The 14298-nt window shown below is 41.9% G+C and overlaps 2 protein-coding genes across 6 annotated transcripts in view; one reads left to right on the top strand and one right to left on the bottom strand.

The window, feature by feature from the left end:
• ACAD11 (acyl-CoA dehydrogenase family member 11) overlaps positions 1-1141 on the top strand; it is a 36386-nt gene extending 35245 nt beyond the window's left edge. Inside the window, exon 21 of the mRNA XM_042806386.1 lies at positions 936-1141. Coding sequence (XP_042662320.1) covers positions 936-1044 — 109 coding nt within the window. The 3' untranslated portion in view covers positions 1045-1141. The remainder of the gene's footprint in view (positions 1-935) is intronic.
• DNAJC13 (DnaJ heat shock protein family (Hsp40) member C13) overlaps positions 1-14298 on the bottom strand; it is a 56038-nt gene that overhangs the window by 2755 nt on the left and 38985 nt on the right. For all 5 annotated transcript variants that reach the window (XR_004406847.2, XM_042806380.1, XM_032991205.2 and 2 more), the window contains 18 exons: positions 13308-13382; positions 12992-13111; positions 11907-12086; positions 10846-11013; positions 10132-10245; positions 9685-9801; positions 8965-9142; positions 7792-7883; positions 7247-7346; positions 6708-6782; positions 6435-6547; positions 5805-5974; positions 5393-5435; positions 4337-4510; positions 3136-3315; positions 2741-2881; positions 2126-2269; positions 1204-1303 (listed from right to left, as the gene is read on the bottom strand). Coding sequence is in view for 4 of the 5 variants with exons in the window: in XM_042806380.1 (XP_042662314.1) it covers positions 1204-1303; positions 2126-2269; positions 2741-2881; positions 3136-3315; positions 4337-4510; positions 5393-5435; positions 5805-5974; positions 6435-6547; positions 6708-6782; positions 7247-7346; positions 7792-7883; positions 8965-9142; positions 9685-9801; positions 10132-10245; positions 10846-11013; positions 11907-12086; positions 12992-13111; positions 13308-13382 (2284 nt within the window). In the remaining variant the exon portion in view is untranslated. The remainder of the gene's footprint in view (positions 1-1203; positions 1304-2125; positions 2270-2740; positions 2882-3135; positions 3316-4336; positions 4511-5392; positions 5436-5804; positions 5975-6434; positions 6548-6707; positions 6783-7246; positions 7347-7791; positions 7884-8964; positions 9143-9684; positions 9802-10131; positions 10246-10845; positions 11014-11906; positions 12087-12991; positions 13112-13307; positions 13383-14298) is intronic.

Genomic DNA, 14298 nt, shown 5'->3' with positions numbered 1-14298 from the left:
ATATTTTCTCCAAATACATGCTAGTATCCTGCAAGAAAAAAACCCACTTTCTTGTCTATATGGCCATGTGATTATTGAATTCAGCTACACTCAAAAGCTTTGCCAACATTCCTATATTGGGTTGGATGAGAAAGTTCCCTGCAGCACGTGGAAGTGCTCAGACTGACTTGTCACAAAGGACTTCAAAACCTTCCCTGGGAGGCTAAACTTTTAAGACCAAGTGACTGTTCAGCTGATGGCTATGGAGGGGTCAGATGTTTGCATGGTGTTGCTTTGGACAAAGCTTGCTACAACGTCATTACATAAAATACTTTCAGATGTAGCAAGGAATCTGCCATAGTAAAGCTTTGGACGGTGATGCAGCAGCATGAGGTCGTTAGAGATGTGTCTGTCAAGTGCTGCACACAAGCAAAGGAAGAACCAGAATTTGCTTTGCTGTGGATTGTGTCCACGCCGTGCATTTACCACCAAGGAAGTTCACATCAGTTGCAAACCTTTGGGCAGGTGCAGCACACGGCACCCCCAGGGACCCACTGCGGCCCCGCTGGCACCCCCGGGGACCCACTGCGGCCCCGCTGGCACCCCCGGGGACCTGCCCAGGGTGCACCACAGCTGCATTCCCACATACACCGCAAGCTCCGAGCTGGGGCACGAGGCCCTTCCCACGGGAGACGGGCCCTGCCGGGAACACGGCCTCACGCTCTGAGCCATTAACCTTCAAACTGTTCCGATCCTGCAACTACACCCCTGACACTAAAGCAGCATAATTCACATGGCACAATTCATACAGGCTAAGGGATTCTGAAGAAAGTTTACTCCTCCCCCCAGCCTTGGGAAACAATTTGTTCTAAAACTGAAGTAGACTGACCCTGAGAAACCATGGGAAGTTACTGTTGGTCATGAGTTCTGATTACACCTCTGCTTTATCACTACAGGGTACTTGCAGGACTTGCCAGCGTTCACATCCCATCACACTGCTATTTTAGAAGTAGGTACAGCAAAGACTATCAGGAGAAATGCATTCTCAGCCACAAAAAAGTCTGACTTTGGTAAGTGTTTTAAAAACTTAACTGCATTTTTAGAGCACTGAATGTTCAGGCCACATGATGGCACTAGATCCTGAGGATAAACAGTATCTCGAGTCACATCTGACAAATAACAGTCCGGTATGCTTCAGAACATAAATAGGAAAGGGTTGCTAACCTGTGAGGTATCCTGCTGTTTGCGTCTCAGAAATGAACAAGTCATGTTTCTGATCCTTGAAGGCACTCCACACAGAAGAACGAGACAGAATTTCATTTACCTACAGTAATTGAAGAGATTAACACAGTGAGCAAGTGACATTTGTAACCTTTTAGGGGAAGAAACTCATTTTCTAGAACGAAACTATTCTGAAGGGATTACCAAATAGCATGGCAGTAGTTTAGGCCACGATACAGAATCATACATTTCCAAGGAGACTGGAGCAATTTGCTTTTCCATTTGAACTGTGCAGCTGAACATACAATGCAAAAGGCTCAGAGAAGTCATTTAGTAGCTTGACCTTCTCCCTCATTCCCCGGTCAGGCGACCAGGAAGAGCAGCCCTGCAAGCAGGCACTTGCCACACATCTAGAGCTTAGGTAGAATGGGACTTGCCCTGTCCTACGGTAAGATAGGGCCAACTGGGAGGAAAGGCCTATCCCCAGCTTCCCTCCCCCGAGAAAGCTTTCAACACAAGGGTAAGAGGAAGGCACCAAGAGCTAGCACAGTTACTGAGACAAAATTTTACCAACGTGAATATACATCTGTAACACTGCTGCAGTTGTCTCCAACAGTATTTATCCAGGAAACAGAAAAGCAATCTACATTTCAAACACAAGTTCTGAAGAGTTGTCAGTAGAAGCCTACTAGCTTATAGAACATTTCTGCCCTTGGGATTTGCCCTTTTTGTTAGTGCTCTTCCCAGGCATTGAACCAATGACCCCTCCACGAGGAAGAGACAGAGATGTTGCAACCAGGAAGATTCTGTAGTTGCATGATGTTAACCTCTTAGGTGGAACGATGCACATGACAGTTGTAAGATTAAACGAGGGATGTTCAGAGTTTGATGTTCCAAGTCCAGTTCAGGGGTTGTCAGTACCTACCTGTTCTCCATACTGCAGGCTGCGAGACATGGATTTCAGTGTTTTAACAATCTGAGCTTTTGTTGCAGATGGGCTTTCCAGGTTCTCAAGACCAATACCTTCAAGCAGCTTTAGAAGGTAAGGGACCAAATCCGCTTTCAAAGCCTGCAAACATACCCCAGTGACACAGACTAGCAAGTTCCATACAGACGTTTTTCCATTCCAAACATTAGTGTGAACCAAAAGTGCCAGCAGGTATTACTAACTGTGTTTAGGCTAGTCAATTTTGCCCAAGCTGTACGAATACGTACAAGAGAAAGCAAAGGTGCTGTCTCACAGTTCTGCTCTGTCTAGGGGCAAACTCAGTTGAATTAGCTGGCATTCCTATGCTATGCCTTCTCTGACACAGTCAACGCTACCCTAAGCATTAAGCTTCACTGCTCAGGTAACATCCTCGAGCAGCTCTGCGTTTCAGACAGGGGACTGACTTCTCCGACACGAAGAGTGCATTGGTTAGATGGCTTCGGGGAAGCCTCCTGGACACAAGTTGAACAGTACACCTCTGCTCTTCTGAACAATTTAGATACCCAAATATAAAAAAATCATATTTTTATGGCCTGAGAATACACTACTTACTTGGGCTACTAAGTCATTTTGCTCCTTCTGAAACATTCGATTCAGTGCTTCGCAGGCTACGCCAACTATATCCGATCTCTTTTTCATTCCATTCATGAGAGGGCTAATGGTCTCTAGTGATGCCATTGCTCGAACACAAAGCTGTAGAGAGACAGAAACATCCAGGGTATTTTACGCTAAACTTGATGGTTACGGCAGATATGGTCAGACCATAAATTTCTCAGTGTCTTTACTCTATCAATTCCCTATTAATTAGCTGTAAGTTCCCACTTAATCTGGTACACAGCATTTCTACTTCGAATAACGCCCTCCTAGGCACACTACTAAAGAACACAAATAACTCCAGTTATGTTTTTTTCACCCCTGGAGCACTTCAGCGTACTTAAATTCAGTACCTCATTGTCAGACAGTATGTGCATGACTCGAATGGCACTTTTAGGAATGGCATTGTTCTTGTGATTCATAGCTTGGATTATCTTGTGAAGATGACCGAGCGGAGGAACTTGATCGGCTAGCTGAGGCTGGGCACTGAACAGGCACACAGTTGCTGTGGTAATGGTTTCTAAAGTTTCCCCCTGCAGAAAACCAAAACCCAACAGAAAGTATAACTCAGTAAAGCCTTATGTATCACCGTAACAGTAACATTTTTAACTTGTTCTATATCATAGATCTTTTCCCCAATGCTTTTATCACGTCTCTCTGCTTTGCAATTGGTAAAACAAGAAGTTCAGACGAACACGATCAGCTCCCATACTGGCAGACGTTCACTAGTTTCACAAACACAAATCAGACAAATTTCTCAGCACCATTTCCAGCATTTAGAGAAGCCAGTGTCTGGCTGCAGCCTCTACGTGCACAGCAGCACATGTGCTGACTTGCTCGGGGGAAGCAAGATTGCACTCATGTTGAGGCTGACCACCCGAATCCTTAAAGGGTTCTCAGCAGCACTCACCAGGCTCGCTGTATTCTGCATGCCTATACAAACTGCTATCACATCTTGATTACAAAGATGTCTTTTATTCAATATGCAAGTTAGTTCCCTCCCCGCAAGCCTAACCCACAATCTGTCTGAATACTGTTTAAACTTCAGTTTTTAGTAATACCATTAAGTTTACCCACTCGAACATTGTTCTCATTCAGACTAACGCGCCAGTTCTACTGCATTACGCTGATTCTTAGGTGGCAGCCCTGTACAGGTCACATAATTTACACCAGAGTGGGAAGTTAGTGTGGCAGAAAGATACCAGAAGTGTCAAGAGCTGACAATTTTTAGTCAGTGTAGAACTGCCTTTTTCTTAGGTTGGTCAGTCACATAATAAATAAAGACACTTCATTTGTTAAGCTTCATCTCTACCACAAAATAAGCCTCTAAGACTTACTGAAGCCAGTTCTGTGGCTTCAGGGACTTTAAAAAGCACTGACGCACGTTCAGAAGTTGCCTACACATATCTACATGCTTTTACAGAGAATCAGAAAGCAGATAAAATCATTCCTGTTGCGAAGAAATTAAGAGAATAAGTTAGTTGGATACTAAAAGACAAGTAGCCTAAGACTGCTAAACAAATTCAAAGAGCAGAATCATAAAAATCATCTTACATGGGGGTTATTTTTCTCCAGTAGTTCAGTAAACTTTTCCAACAGTGCAATGAGAAATTCTCTTGGTTTCCGTAAAACCCAGGCCGGCTGGGCAATAAAAATCCTTAGGAAGACTCCCCCCACTGAAAGTTCACCTTCTGCCTCACCATACACCACAGCAAAGTCTTCAGGCAGCTGTTGAATTGTAAAGTAGAAGGAATTATTGGCAAGGGTATTTGTGAGAGCTGCAACTGCTTCCCTAACATCATGACTCTTAAGTGGTAAGGGACACTGAACTGGCTATTCTCCGGAACGGAGCTGTGCAAGAACACTAAACACTTCATCTTGAAAAAACATGAGGTAAGAAGTGAGAGTAGAAAGGAGAGTGCAGGCACTACTACTACAGTGGACTTCTCTTCCGAGAGCACAAGTAACCGAGTCTACAGCTATACTAGTGGTTTATCACTAGTTCAAGAGAAGTACCAGCAACAAAGCTGATAAAACAGCCCTTTCCTTCTCACCATCAACCTAGGGAAGTTTCCACCTGCATCAAATAGCCATCCTGCAGGTGTTTAGAAGTTGTTTTAATGCTGAACTAGACCACTGTCGGAAGTCATGCTTGACCTTTCACAGATATTGGGTAATACTGCAGACTGAAACATCTCACTGATTGACGGGATGTAATGGAATGGCTCAAGACAATAATTTGACTTGGTAGCTTACTAACGGTCCTGAACATTCACCAAGAGCAAGCTTACTACAGTTGTGTAATAAGTGACAGAACTTTTTCCAGCAAACTGGTATTCTCCTTTGTTGCTGACTTTTTAGAAGTTTTAGAATGACCTGAACTATCAAAAAATTCAGGGTATTACTGGCAAATCCACTGCCAATGAAGTGCCTGATTTCAAGGTACAAAGTAATGAAAGCATCAATTCAACATTAAAACAGGGATGTTGGCACAGCAGTGAGTTCCTGTTGGTACTTTAAAAGGAAAACCTGTCAGAGTTACATACACACATATATTATCAGCTCATAGTCTCCCTGGACACGCTCAAAGCAGAAATGGTATACTTTTACCTTCCAGTTAGTGTCAGGGTTGTCCCTCTGAAGTTTAAAGTGCCTTTAAAAAGAAAGTAAGTTTTAACGAGCAGTAAAAGCAGCAGCAGTCTTCCCTACTTGACACCTCAGTTTCCCTCCACCATTGTGAGGTAATCCAAGTTGCTAAACCCCATTTTCTCCTCCTTGTAACCCCCTCCCAGATCTCACAGCGGTGAGCAAATGCCTGGAGTGCGCACAAACCGCACGTGTCACTGACTGACAGGTACAACATAGAGCGAACAAGTTTCTTTTCACTGAAGTCTGGCTCGCAAGGACTCTACTTTTTACAGGCAGAGCTCCTACTGTCAGTTCTTTTAGAGCAGCTCTGGATTACTGCCACTAACAGAGTGTCTCACTTAAGAAGATACTTCGTCAGTAGGTCTCCACATACTCAAGCATCATTTCTCGAACTGTTGTTGATACTCGCTCCCTGGAGTTGTCATTCCAAATTAACTCAGGATTTTCATGAGTTCCCTCAAAGATATGAACAGCAGCTTCAGGGTTGTCTCTCATGGCATCCATGAAGACTCCAGGTAAAAATTTCATTAGTGTAATTCTAACCTAGAAAGAATGAACCAAACTGATGTTTAGTATACTGTAAGGTAAACTAACCAACAGAACAATGGAGAACTCCAGGAAGTCTGATTATTTGTAATGCTACAATGCCAACTGCTAGAACACAAAACCACAAAACAAAATAGTGCTATTAATTATTAGTATAATTTTATATAGTATATGTAATTAATATTAATAATTAGTGATAGCCAATGACAGGTCTGAAATCTAGGTATTTAATGTTAAAGTCATTACAAACGAAAGCCAAATTGCTTCTTGTAGTTACAATACATACAGCTGCTTCTAGAGGTCTGTTCACAGATTGTTGGCTGTTTTGAAAAAGCCTGACTGCTCTTCACATGATGTGCTGCAGTCACAGAAGAGGGGTTTGTTTTTGTTCTGTCTTTAGAGAGAGGCAGGCCATAATTCAGATAAAAGTTCCAACAAGAGCCGTTAAGATTCTTACCTTTGGACCCACCAGCTTATCTGCAGTCATTTTGGCAAAGAGTTCTGCTGTTTGGGCTCGGACCTGTGGATGAGTTGAGTTGCAAAACATATCTAGTAAGTAGATTAAAGCACCTGTACAAAGAGATAGGAAACCAGTCACATTTTCTTCTGACCACAAGTAGTATGAATTCACCAATTCCATGCTCATTGTTCTAAAGGGAAGGGTAAGATCTGGCCATTTACTTTTAAGTTCAGTGTTGCAGAAACGTTTGCTTTCACTGTAGTACTGTACCTTTTGCCATGGCCTCTTTAATTATTTTTGTGCTAGATGTCAAAGCATACAAAGTTTCCAGGACGAGTTGCCGACCTGTCAAAATAAAAAGTATGAGGAACTTCGTGCCATATAGACTATTAACTAATCAAACATGAACTAAAGTGATCTTAAGAGAAAGCTGCACCAAAACTGCAATAAAGCTTATGACAATTGCAAGCTTAGGGATGTCTGGCTGAATTCAGCTAGCTAAAGAATGTCAAATCAATCATACGTTCTAGGACAGCATAACTTCTTAATTAGGTATTTACTACCTAAATTCCCCAAAAGAATTAGTCAATGGAATACTACACAATTCAAACACAATTTGAATACCTGCAATTTATGTTTCAACTCACACATTTAAGACAAGTTACCTAGAATATTTTTTTTTTTAATCACCCCCACTGAAGTGTTCTTTTAACCTAAAACTCAGTATTAAGCTCAGCCACCTGCATTCTAATTCATTTTTGAGCTGGAAACCCTCTCCCTTGCAAGAGTATGAATTCTGTGGTACATACTTGAAGGTAAGGAATGCAGGAGTGCCAGTAAGTTAGCAAGAACCATTGCCTCAGCGATGTTGTTAACGCATTCTTGGTTACTTGTTACTATGTTCACTACCTGTAAAAGGTCAGAAACAACACTTGATTATATTCCAGCCGTGAAGACGTTGTCCAGAAAATGCAGTGTATGATCAAGTCAGTCACCTCACTGGCCAATATGGCTAATATTTACAATGTTTATTCCTGCCACCAAATTGTCCTGTCACCTCAGGGAAGACAGGAGCAAAGACACAGGCAAGAAGCTATCACTTGTTTCTCCAAGGAGGAACTGACACCTCGGAACCCCAATCCTGATACTTTTTAGGGGCTACTAACAGTTACATGATCAAGTTTGTTTATGCTCGTTATGTACAGCATCCAGATGCTGGGGAAGTGGGAGCAGGATTGGGATGGGTTGTGGTTTTTTGTTTGGGTTTTTTTTTGTTTTGTTTTGTTTTATTTGGTTGGTTTTGTTTGTTTTTGCTTGTTTGTTTTTTGTTTTGTTTTGTTTTTTTTTTTTTTACCTCCAGAGCCAACTGCTGCACCTGGCCAGCTCCATGAACACGCAGAAGGGAGAATATCAACTTAAAGTGACCTATGCATTCACACTCAGAACCTGCAAGAGGCCAAACAAGTTATCTTTGTGTTAGCCAAAGCACTCACCGAGGGCCATCCCAAGCCCACATTTCACTAGATAGAGAGGTGTTAGAGACTACATGTCTGTGTACAGTCTGCCACAATAGTTATAACAGTTCCTACAGGACAGCACCTGCTACAGAATTAGAAAACTACCAAGTCCTGTCTATTAACCCAGCTTCCACAACGTCTCAGGTCAACGATATTTCAAAAGCAGAGGACACTGCCTCCCTCTAAGGCAAAAAACTGAGCAGTTCTTGAACTACCTAGCTACCTGCATCCTTACAAGACAACTACACAAGTTCAGTTATTTTATTTAGGATTGATCATCAGTACTTCTTGTCTTCAAATACATCTGCCCTTACTCAGTCTCCCAGCTCAGAGCAGGGTTGCCACCTGCAGCAGTAACAGCTGCCTTCAGGGCTAGAATTGCCAAATACAGAGAATCCAGTCTGAGAACAACCTAAACACCTATTAGAAACCATTATAGTAACATGAGTTGCTTTTAGGATTAACATATAATACAGTAGGAAAACATCCTAATCGTGTGTCAGACTTTTCCAGTCTGTACATTGATATCTGCTCAGAAACCTTTTCTGGTATGAGCCGCCCACTCTCACGAGCATCTTCTCCTCCTGCTTTAGGAAGGCCCTGACATGATTTTAGGTGTTTACTAGTATGCAGGAGGCTCTTTTTGATGCAAGGAAGTTTAAACACCAGCTAGAGATTCTTTGAAGGATTACATAAAGTCTCAACCCAGAGGTTTTAGTCTTCCTGGCAACAGCAGACTAGAATTCGAGTTAAAAGTCAGTGTTTCGGAGAAGAAAACAGATAAGGCTTGGATCTCACACAAAACTTTAATACATCTAGTGATAACATTCTCCAGGAAAGAGTTAAAAAAAAAAAAAAAAGGCAAGCCTATATGGCTTAACAATGCTCAAGTCTGTTAGCCAGCAAAACAAGCTTCCTTCTTGCTGGAAGATAAAGACTACAGACATCCTTATTTTTTAAGACTGTCCACTGGAAGCTTCCCCACAAGGGAAGTTCAGTTTTAAGCCTACCTGGGTTGTGTTTTATCACGTTTCTCAGAGCCTCCAGGGCCATTTCAACTCTCCGTAACCGATCTCCATGTTGATTGGACTCTACTTTCCCAGTCTGTGTTATTGCCATTAGCGTGTGAAGGTACTGTGCTTGTGAGCCTATGTAATCCAAGAGGCTTGCAGCAAATGCTTTTGGAAGCTTTAAATTAAAAGTGAGAGCATTTTTACCAACAGTAGTCACACTACAAGAAAGTGTATCCAAATAACTTTTCCTACATTTTGCATATCCCTCTCCTCCAGACAGGAAACACTTTTCTACTATGATCACTGGCACTGATCAGTAACTGGGGCACATTAACCCCACTTATATACAAACACACCCTTAGAAAGCTGCCACTGCTTCGACAGCACTCAAGGTGTATGTGCATATATATAGAGGGACAGCAAAACCACTGGGCAGAATCCCTACCTCCTGGAACTACTGAATCAGCCTGAGTGCCTGCAGTGCAGGCTTGTAGAGAAAAGGCATTATGACATCTGAAGCAGCATGCCCAACAAACTCACCGTCCTTTTTAATTTATTCTGCTCCAACAGAGAGAGATCCTGTAACATGCTGATCACGTTGAAGGAAATTTCCATAAGATTTTGTACTTTCTCCATACCATTTGCACTGACAGACAGAGAGGAAGAACTAACATTCCAAACACTAGTTTCAACAGGAAGGTTTTAGCTACATCTTACCTCTAGTTGGAAGGTAGGGACCTCATTGTAGACTCTAACAAAAATCTCTCCCACGATAAGTTCCTTTGCATGGTCACTGAAGACAAAGTCAGATCCATAGCTCTTGTCACAATCACCCTTTAAGCAGAGATAAGCAGCACAAGCTCAGACAGAAAATAATCTTGGAGAAAGTGTAAAGCTATAACCTGATAATGAAATACACAATACTCGAGTGGAAAACCTAAAGCTTTAGCAGAAGTGAGAAGCTCAAGACAGATTGAAACATTACAAGAAATAAACAAGTGAACTTTTTTTTGTTTTTAAGACTACTGAATAAGGAAACTGACTCAGGAGTAGACAACAATGCATGCTTGTATTAACTATGTCACTGCATTACAAGTGGATGTAGCAAAACACAAAACAGTTTAAAACAAAGAGTAGCGGGATTTTAAGTAAAGAGTATCTTACTCTCTTAATCATGCTTTCTTGTTGAGATTCCAAAAACTCAAGTAATTCAGCTCTTGTCCCATTGTTCCAGATCAAGTAGGGGTTCTCTGTGTTACTGTTAAGCATCTTCAGAGTCTAAGAAATAAGGAATTTACACGGTGTAACATTTTTACAACAGTTTTGGATCATTATGCACAGTAATCAGTGTGTTTCATGATATTAATTAATCCAATTTCATTAACAACTACACCAATTTCATAAGCAAGTTTAAAGTGTCAAGTTTCCCCACGTACTGGAAAAACAGTATGTGTAAGTTATTTGGTACAGTATAATCTATATTTTATTTTTAATTTATTCTACTTCGAGACACACTTACTTCAGATTCTCCTATTTTTCACAGTGAGCAGCAGCTATCTGCAGTATCTCTCTTGGCACCACTTTTAAAGACAGAAGTTTATCCTTTGCTCTCCATCATCATTATACCCTGAAGCCTTCAACAGTTAACTTCTTTGCTCCCATATTTGTTTCACAGATATTATTCTATAGGACACTGTTCCTGTCCACAGTGTTTGAGGCTAAAACAGTTTCTTTTCCTTGCAGTTACTCCAACTGCAAAGAAAAATCGCGCTGCTATTCTCTGTATCAGGTTGGTCCAAGAGAGTTCAGTGTTTTAGAAATGACTAAGTATTCCCTTCTGTAAATTACTAGAGGAAGTTTTGGCCAACAGATGCTTACCTCAGTGGGACTGACCACAGCGAGCTTCCTCGCAATATAGGGTGTCAACATTCCAGCCAAGCTTTTCCTGATCGCTGGGTTTTCAGGTGTAGCTTGTTCTTCAGAGAGATACCCTCCAAGGCGACTCAAGGCCAAGAGACTGAGCTTAGCAAGGCTATTTGCCACCTCCTGAAAAATACAGTTATAAAAAAACCCCCTAGAGCTTACTGAAGAAATACCAGAATAGCCAGAAAGGTGTCTAACACTTCTGCACTGGAACGAACAGAATTGATATTCTCTATTTATCTGCATCACTGATTAGGCACTGATGTGTAGTAAAACACTAAGTGCTGCAGAACAGCACAAAATGACCACTCTGTCCTGGGCTTAATAAATGCAGTTAGACACGAGCACTGATTAGGAAAAAGTGGGGCACCAAGATAAGCTGAAAGCCACAGAAGCCACTTGGCGTAATAGCTTCTGAGCAGACACCAGCTCCTGACAGTACAGTCAAATACCAGCATAAGCAGCTTTTTATGACAGTGATACAAGAGCTAGTAACTACAATAGACTGTTCAAAGCTCCTCTCATCCAGTAGCTGAGGAAGAAATGCCATACTCATAGGGTCACCATTTAACGAAATGGAACTGCGAAGCCACTTACATAGCTGTGGGGCAAAGGGACAACAGGCTCCTCAAGCAGACATTTCAGATAAGTTCATGGTATCAGACAACCCCTTCAGTTTGAGCCTCAAGACAAAAAAGACTTTTTTCTTATTGCCCAAATTTACTGTTTTACTGTGCACTGTAGATAAAAATCTCTTGCATTAGGTCTATTAGAAACTACATGTTTTAGCAGCTTTGACGTTTGAACTCAAGATGAGCTACTTTTCAAACAACAAAAAACCTAAACCACGGTATTTACACTACTACAGAAAAATCTCCTTCCAAAGCTGCTCTGTTGACACTATAGCTTGTGTAATTCAATGATTCTAACGAGTGTCTGAATATGCTTATTTTGTTAATAAGAGAAGGGAAGCAACAACCGCTGGTGTCTGAAAGCACGCGCCTTGTTAACGTTACCTGGTGATTCGAATCTTCACTTTTCTGAATACCGCTCTCTTCTAGTGTATAGTCATAGCTGAAGAGGTAACCCAGCAAGTACCAGAGAACTCCAGCTTGGAACAGGTGTGTTTGTAGCCAGTAATCTAAAGCAAAGGAGCTAACACACTCTACTCCCAAAGCAGCTACCCGTGGTATGTTCTGAGGGAGGAAAAAAAGTTCGCCTTAGTACTTGTGACCAAAGACAGCTGGCTTCCTCACCAAAGAAAGGCTTAAAGCCAAAACTTGCTAATTCTAGAGTACTGTCTAAGCAGCACAGAGATAAAAATTGAAGAAGGCAGAACAATATCTACAGTTGAAGTTAAGTCTCCAGTAGCTAAAAATCATGGCTAATTAGTCATCATCCTTCAAAGGAAGAGTACTTGAATAGTTATTTCGTATGATTAGAAATGAACATTGATGAACTGGTAGAAAAAAATTCAAGAAGGTGACAGATATTCCCAGATGAGTGAGCTTTTTATGGCAATACATGTGTTCTGCACGGACTGAAGACCACACAAGCATTTACAGTCATCTACTGTAATCTGGTTTTACAGTCTTCTGTTTCCTCTAGTCTCTTCTGTAGTTTTCTGGTTTCACTTACCCCATATGAAAAGTTGAAGACAAGCTTTCCTTCCTTAATTCAGACAGAATTCATCATTTATATAACATAAGGTAAGTTCTAAAGAGCTAAATGGCAACAAAGCTTCTTGAATACTGTTCCCAGAGTTCCTAAATGCCGATTTAGGAGTCTATCTGCTTACATAAGATCTAGCTCTAGTATTTCTATCTGCTGATTTAGTACAGTAAACCAATCGACTAGATAGGGCAGTTAAAACAGAAGTAGCTGAATCTTTATAGTAAGTACATTTGAAGTTCACTGAATGGATTCAGATACAAGTGTTGAGAGCAAGGCAGTAGAGTTCTGCATCCCCTAATAATTAGCTGGGACCTCACAAAAGGTTTTGATCAGTCTCTGCCATTGTCGTATCTCCCTTAAAAGCAGAACATTCCCCAAAATATTTACCAGTTAAATACCCATTTAGGCAAAGGAAAGGAGCTCTTACCTTGCCATAATACAGTAGTCTACAGAGGTCCTTAATGATGTTAGGCATTTCTGTAATCTTCTCTCTGCACTCCTCGAACTGAGCTGCTACACTGTAACACTTACTAATGTATCCACATACCTACAAAAAGCAGTATTTCAGTGGTTAAGTGGAGGGGAAATTCATGCTTACAATCCTATTTTTTACTACATGTAATACTATATCAGTATTTTATATTATATATACACACACATTTATATTTTGCATATTGTATATATACACTATAATATATATTGTCTCCTGAGAAGCTGATACATTCAAAGTTTCTGCAACTTACCTGTACAGACATATCATCCAGTTTACTAGAACAAGTCAAGACTGCTACACAACGATTAAACGCTTCTTGCAATACCTGTGAGGATTGAATAATGCATAATTTCAGTCACAACAAAAACTGATAAAGGCTGGCAGAAATACAAGTTAGCTGGTAAGCCCATTTTTAATGGCTGAAGGGAAACATTTGACAAAGTCTACTGCTTGCTCAAATGATTTGTAGGAGCAAAATTCCTTGGAAGTACTGATACTAGCTTTTGGTGCTTTGGAGTCGATAGCATTCTCACCTGTGAGCTAATAACTCAGTAACTTTGCAGATGGCACCAAGCTGAACAGGAGTGTTGATCTGAGGGTAGGGAGGCTCTACAGAGGCATCTGGACAGGGTTGATGGGCCGAGGCCAACTGTAAGAGGTTCAACAAGACCAAGTGCCGGGTCCTGCACTGGGGTCACAACAGCCCCAGGCAGCGCTGCAGGCTGGGGGCAGCGTGGCTGGAAAGCTGCCCAGTGGGAAAGCTGCCTGGGGGTGTTGGTCAACATCCAGCCAAATAGGAGCCAGCAGTGTGCCCAGGTGGCCAAGAAGGCCAATGGCATCCTGGCTTGTATCAGAAGTAGTGTGGCCAGCAGGACCAGGGAAGGGATCGTCCCCCTGTCCTCGGCGCTGGGGAGGCCACACCTCGAATACTGTGTTCAGTTTTGGGCCTCTCACTGCAAAAAAGATATTGAGGTGCTGGAGCGTGTCCAAAGAAAATCAAAGCTGGTGAAGGGTCTAGAGCACAAGTCTTATGAGGAGCAGCTGGTGGAACTGGGGTTGTTTAGCCTGGAGGAGAGGAGGCTCAGGGGAGACCTTACTGCTTTCTGCAACTAGCTGAAAGGAGGGTGTAGCAAGGAGGGGGTGTCAATCCCTTCTCTCAGGTGACAAGCAAAAGGACAAGAGGAAACAGCCTGAAGTTGTACCAGGGGAGGTTTAGATTGGATATCGGGAAAAATTTCTTC

This window comes from Tyto alba, unplaced genomic scaffold (genome assembly GCF_018691265.1).
Source record: "Tyto alba isolate M040663 unplaced genomic scaffold, T.alba_DEE_v4.0 Super-Scaffold_46, whole genome shotgun sequence".
In the NCBI taxonomy this organism is placed as follows: Eukaryota; Metazoa; Chordata; class Aves; order Strigiformes; family Tytonidae; genus Tyto; species Tyto alba.
Note: the sequence above shows the minus strand (reverse complement) of the source record. Positions and strands in the feature narration are given on the sequence as shown.